At 55.1% G+C, this 6,000-nt stretch overlaps 1 protein-coding gene across 1 annotated transcript in view; it reads right to left on the bottom strand.

Annotated features, from left to right (window-relative positions):
* Window positions 1-3,922, bottom strand: part of HPRT1 (hypoxanthine phosphoribosyltransferase 1) — a 39,731-nt gene extending 35,809 nt beyond the window's left edge. The window contains exon 1 of the mRNA XM_066581845.1: window positions 3,789-3,922. Within this exon, the coding sequence (XP_066437942.1) occupies window positions 3,789-3,809 (21 nt within the window). The 5' untranslated portion in view covers window positions 3,810-3,922. The remainder of the gene's footprint in view (window positions 1-3,788) is intronic.
* Between the last annotated feature and the right edge of the window lie 2,078 nt (window positions 3,923-6,000).

The raw sequence follows: 6,000 nt of genomic DNA on the forward strand, positions 1-6,000 counted from the left end.
TGACTCAATAGAGGAAGGAGAAGTCTACTGAAACCATATTTAGCCACAAGCCGTGTCAGTGACAAGCAGCGGCATGTAGCAGACAGCACGGACTGGGCCAGAGGAGGACATAATGCAGCATAAGACAAGCAGACCCATTACTGTCTCTAATAGCCCAATAGTAGTAGATTTATGTAGGGGGATGTTCACACGTAGCGGATTTTGATGCGAATCCCCACAAAATCTGCAGCATTTATTTTGCGCTGTGAGTTTTGGTGCGGATCCGCCCCACAATCCGTGTCAAAATCCGCATCTTTTGGAGCAGTTTTTGATGCGCATTCGCACCCGATTTTACCCTTTCAATTGAAGGATCGTCACATGAGCGCATATATGTAGGCGCATAATATGTAGTGCTAAAACCTTATTATTAACTTACACTGGGCCAATCAGATTTGCAGTTTTCACACCCGCGTGGACCCCCCCACCCCCACCCCCGCAGCATGTCCTACTTAAGCGCATAATACACAGCATTAAAGCCTACGGGGGCGCAATACACACAGTGAATAGGCATGTTATACGCTTTGTACTGTGTAATACGCTGGCGCGAACCCTTAGGGCAGTGATGGCGAAGCTTTTAGAGATGGAGTGCCCAAACTGCAACCCAAAACCCACTTATTTATCGCAAAGTGCCAACACATCAGGGGGCGGGGCTTATCACGACGTATGATTTTACTTGTTCTAAAAAGGAACCTCAGCAGAAATTTCTGTCGCAAATTCTGCAGCATTTCCGAATCTAAAAAGCAGTCAAAATCTGCACCCTGTCTGTTTTGAAACAGCCCTGCCCGTTTCCACCACATGTAAACATACCCCAGGGGTAATAGCGACATCCCCCCACAGAGCGTCCCCCAGTATTATAGCGACATCCCCCCACAGAGCGTCCCCCAGTATAATAGCGACATCCCCCCACAGAGCGTCCCCCAGTATAATAGCGACATCCCCCCACAGAGCGTCCCCCAGTATTATAGCGACATCCCCCCACAGAGCGTCCCCCAGTATTATAGCGACATCCCCCCACAGAGCGTCCCCCAGTATTATAGCGACATCCCCCCACAGAGCGTCCCCCAGTATAATAGCGACATCCCCCCACAGAGCGTCCCCCAGTATAATAGCGACATCCCCCCACAGAGCGTCCCCCAGTATTATAGCGACATCCCCCCACAGAGCGTCCCCCAGTATTATAGCGACATCCCCCCACAGAGCGTCCCCCAGTATTATAGCGACATCCCCCCACAGAGCGTCCCCCAGTATTATAGCGACATCCCCCCACAGAGCGTCCCCCAGTATTATAGCGACATCCCCCCACAGAGCGTCCCCCAGTATAATAGCGACATCCCCCCACAGAGCGTCCCCCAGTATAATAGCGACATCCCCCCACAGAGCGTCCCCCAGTATAATAGCGACATCCCCCCACAGAGCGTCCCCCAGTATAATAGCGACATCCCCCCACAGAGCGTCCCCCAGTATAATAGCGACATCCCCCCACAGAGCGTCCCCCAGTATAATAGCGACATCCCCCCACAGAGCGTCCCCCAGTATAATAGCGACATCCCCCCACAGAGCGTCCCCCAGTATAATAGCGACATCCCCCCACAGAGCGTCCCCCAGTATAATAGCGACATCCCCCCACAGAGCGTCCCCCAGTATAATAGCGACATCCCCCCACAGAGCGTCCCCCAGTATAATAGCGACATCCCCCCACAGAGCGTCCCCCAGTATAATAGCGACATCCCCCCACAGAGCGTCCCCCAGTATAATAGCGACATCCCCCCACAGAGCGTCCCCCAGTATAATAGCGACATCCCCCCACAGAGCGTCTCCCAGTATAATAGCGACATCCCCCCACAGAGCGTCCCCCAGTATTATAGCGACATCCCCCCACAGAGCGTCCCCCAGTATTATAGCGACATCCCCCCACAGAGCGTCCCCCAGTATTATAGCGACATCCCCCCACAGAGCGTCCCCCAGTATTATAGCGACATCCCCCCACAGAGCGGCCCCTAGTATTATAGCGACATCCCCCCACAGAGCGTCCCCCAGTATAATAGCGACATCCCCCCACAGAGCGTCCCCCAGTATAATAGCGACATCCCCCCACAGAGCGTCCCCCAGTATAATAGCGACATCCCCCCACAGAGCGTCCCCCAGTATTATAGCGACATCCCCCCACAGAGCGGCCCCCAGTATTATAGCGACATCCCCCCACAGAGCGTCCCCCAGTATAATAGTGACACCTCCCCCCCCCACAGAGGCCCCCAGTATAATAGTGACACCTCCCCCCCCCACAGAGGCCCCCAGTATAATAGTGACACTCCACAGCGGCCCCCAGCAGTGACAGTGCCCCCTGAGACCGTATACTTACCCCCTCTTCTTCGTGAAAGCTCCGCTGTTCCTCTGCCCAGCGCGCCGCCAGCAGCTCTGATCACAGGTGCACGTGCCCTAGGTTCGCCACCACTGCCTTATGAGACACAGATAATAAAACCGCTGGTGCGTTGGAGGCCTCCATCTGCCTGTGTAACGGCGCCACTCATCACTTGACCAACGAGAAAAAGGCATCAGCGGATGGCATCTTGATGTGGCACCAAGAAGCATCCGTTACCGGCAGCGCATCATCCTACGTTAGGGAGGTGTGCCACGTTATAAAGTTATAGGGGATAACTATATGATGGGTGGGGGTCCAAGAGCCGGGACCCCCACCGATCCTGAGAATGGGGGGTCCAGTCAGTCCCCAAGTGACTGAAGCGGAGCTCCAATCACGTCAGTGACAGCGGCGGAGATCCTGGGGACCAGCGATGGTTCGTCCACAGCACGCCGCTGGGCACACCAGGAAGACGTGCCGCCATTCAGGGAGTAACGCTCCGCCCGGCTGATGTAACCACTGCTCCTCCGCTGGCGGTCGCACGCGCTCACACAGGCAGATCAGAGGAAACATATGTTCACGACTGCGGCCCGAATAAGACGATTCTGCCCTTCTTCTTCTGGCGCACCGCCACTGCTGAGGTGTCTGACGGGCGATATGAAAATATGGACATATTACTCATCATCTTCCATGGTGTGGGCTCCAAAGGGTCGACGACCAAACCGTCCGGCTGCTCCCCCTCACTGCCTGGTGAGGAGGCCCGCAGCACTACACAGGTAGTCACCCCAGCACAGGCAGTGTGGCGCTCAGCACCGCCACCTAGTGACCCCCTCAGACATGACACGCTCCCCTTTATTATCCTGCAGCTGCAGCACGTGTTCCCCCGCTGCTGACACGCCATATACCGTCCCTACAACTTCCCCCGCCAGTATGGGAGCTCCATTCCCAATGGCGGCTAGTCCCTGTGTATATTATAACTCACATATATAATGTATGGAGAGATACGGGTTATCTGCGGCTCCTACCGTCCCATGTATATCATATACCCCTCATGCTTGCTTCTGATACTACTTGTTGACAACCTGCCAGCGTCCTCCCCTCACACTGCTGCTGCTCCTAGGGCTACCTCTATCGCGACACTCACTAATGTCTTATGTATACGGCAGCCGGGCGTCCACTCTGCCCATATCGCGACATAGCGGCCCCCGTCCGTTCCGCGCTAGCCCTCTGCAGCATGGGAAGCGGCGGCTTGCTGTTGCCATGGCGCCTGACGTTCACACCCCGCAGCACACGAGCTCAGGCTCCCCATCTCCCCGGCGTCACCTTCCTCCCCTCCCTGGTAGCCGCGGGCTGGGAGCTCCCCGGGAGCCGCGCACCGGCCCGCCTCACTCACCACGACACAGGGGCTCGCCATGTCTGCTGTGCGGCAGCACGTCAGCGGAGGGACGACAGGCTGCGTGTGCTTCCTCCGCCGGCACCGCGCTCCCCTCACAGGCCGCAGCCTGCAGTCACACACATGGCCGGAGGGCCGCCTGCCGAGGAGGCGGGAAGGAGAGCACACCGCCCATTACCGGCAGCCGAGAGCCGGCGCATCCTGTCATGTCCTCCCTCACAGCTACAGGGGCACAGGCGGCTCGTACACAGCACAGACTATATATATGTAATACATATACACTCAGTGCACACCTATATGTACACAGAGCTATATACTCATACACAGCACAGTCATATATATATATATATATATATATATATACACACACACTAGCTGATATAGCCGGCTTTGCCCGATTTAATTTGATACAGGGGTTTATGTGTTGTTTGCACGGAACATTTTATGGAGTCGTTACCTCAGAGGAACCAAGGAATAGAATCTGTATACACAAGAGGAGCGTTAGATTCTGCTCAGGCTGCATGTACCGATGTCCCTCTGCAGAATGTGCGACCCCTCCCATTCTCCTCATTAAGGCCTCATGTCCACGGGGAAATGTTTATTTTAAATCCGCAGCGTTTCTCCCGCACGCGGATCCGCGCCCCATAGGGATGCATTGGACACCCGCAGGTAGTTAAATACCTGCGGATGTCATTTTTCCCGTCAGGCGCCGATCCGCGTGCGGGGAAAAAAATGGACATGCTCCATTTTCGTGCGGTTCTCCAGCGGGGACGGCTCCTGCAGGCTTCTATTGAAGCCTATGGAAGCCGCCCGGATCCACGGGAGACCTAAAATCAGAATAAACTCACCTGCTGCGGACAATGAGGATCTTCCTTTCTTCGCGGCAGGATCTTCTTTCTTCGGCCCGGCGCATGCGCGCGGCATGTTGCCGACGTACCAAGCACATCCGCCGGGCCGAAGAAAGCAGATCCTGCCGCGAAGGAAGGAAAATCCTCATTGTCCGCAGCAGGTGAGTTTATTCTGATTTTTAGGCCTCATGTCCGCGGGGCAGGAGGGACCCGCTACGGATTCTACATGGAGAATCCGTGGCGGGCCTGATTTTCCCCGTGGACATGAGGGCGTAGGACCTAAAGAATGCGCGCACAAAATTTTACGCTTGTACGACCCCAGGAAGTTACATTACATAGGGGTGCTCCTTCAGTGTCTGCTTTTCTGGCTCTACCTCCCTTCCTCTTCCCCTTGCTGTTGGGGTCCCCCAGGGCTGGTTCCTCGGCCCCCTCCACTTCACCATCTACACAGCCCCCATTGGACAGACCATCAGATTTGGTTTTCAGTACCATCTCTATGCTGACGATACCCAGCTATACACCTCTTCCTGTGCCATCACAGCACCATTCCTCCAGAATGCCACCGACTGTCTGTCTGCTGTCTCTAACACTATGTCCTCTCTCTACCTAAAACTGAACCTCTCTAAAACTGACCTACTGTGTTTCCAACCTCATCCTGACATCTCCATCTCAGTATGTGACACCACCATAACTCCCAGACAGCACGCCCGCTGCCTTGAGGTCATATTCAACTTCGATCTCTCCTTCACCCCCAACATCCAATCTCCCACCCCAACATGTCAGCAGCACCTCAAGAACATCGCTAGAATCCGCCCTTTTCTCACCATAGACACGGTAAAAACGCTCACTATTGCCCTCATCCACTCTCGGCTCGATTATTGCAACTCGCTGTTGATAGGCCCCCCGCACCAGACTCTACCCCCTCCAATCCATGCTGAATGCGGCAGCCAGGCTCATCCTCCTGTCCAGCCGCTACTCGGATGCCTCTGCCCTGTGCCAGTCACTGCACTGGCTGCCCGTCAAATACAGAATACAGTTTAAACTCACTACCCTCATCCACAAAGCCCTCCACAGCCCCGCCCCACCCTACATTGCTTCCCTTATCTCAATTGACCACCCAGCCTGCGCCCTCCGCTCTGCTAACGAAATCAGACTAAGTGCCCCTCTAATTCGAACCTCTCATTCCCGCCTCCAAGACTTCTCCAGAGCAGCACCTGTCCTCTGGAACGCGCTGCCAAAAAATATCCGGGCAATCACTGGCGCACTAAATTTTAGGCATGCTCTAAAAACACACCTCTTCAGGAAGGCGTACCATATTCCCCAAACCAAACGCCTTTGAACTCCGTCTAATAACATGCTCCCTG

The sequence above is a fragment of the Eleutherodactylus coqui genome, chromosome 10 (genome assembly GCF_035609145.1).
Source record: "Eleutherodactylus coqui strain aEleCoq1 chromosome 10, aEleCoq1.hap1, whole genome shotgun sequence".
NCBI classification, from domain to species: domain Eukaryota; kingdom Metazoa; phylum Chordata; class Amphibia; order Anura; family Eleutherodactylidae; genus Eleutherodactylus; species Eleutherodactylus coqui.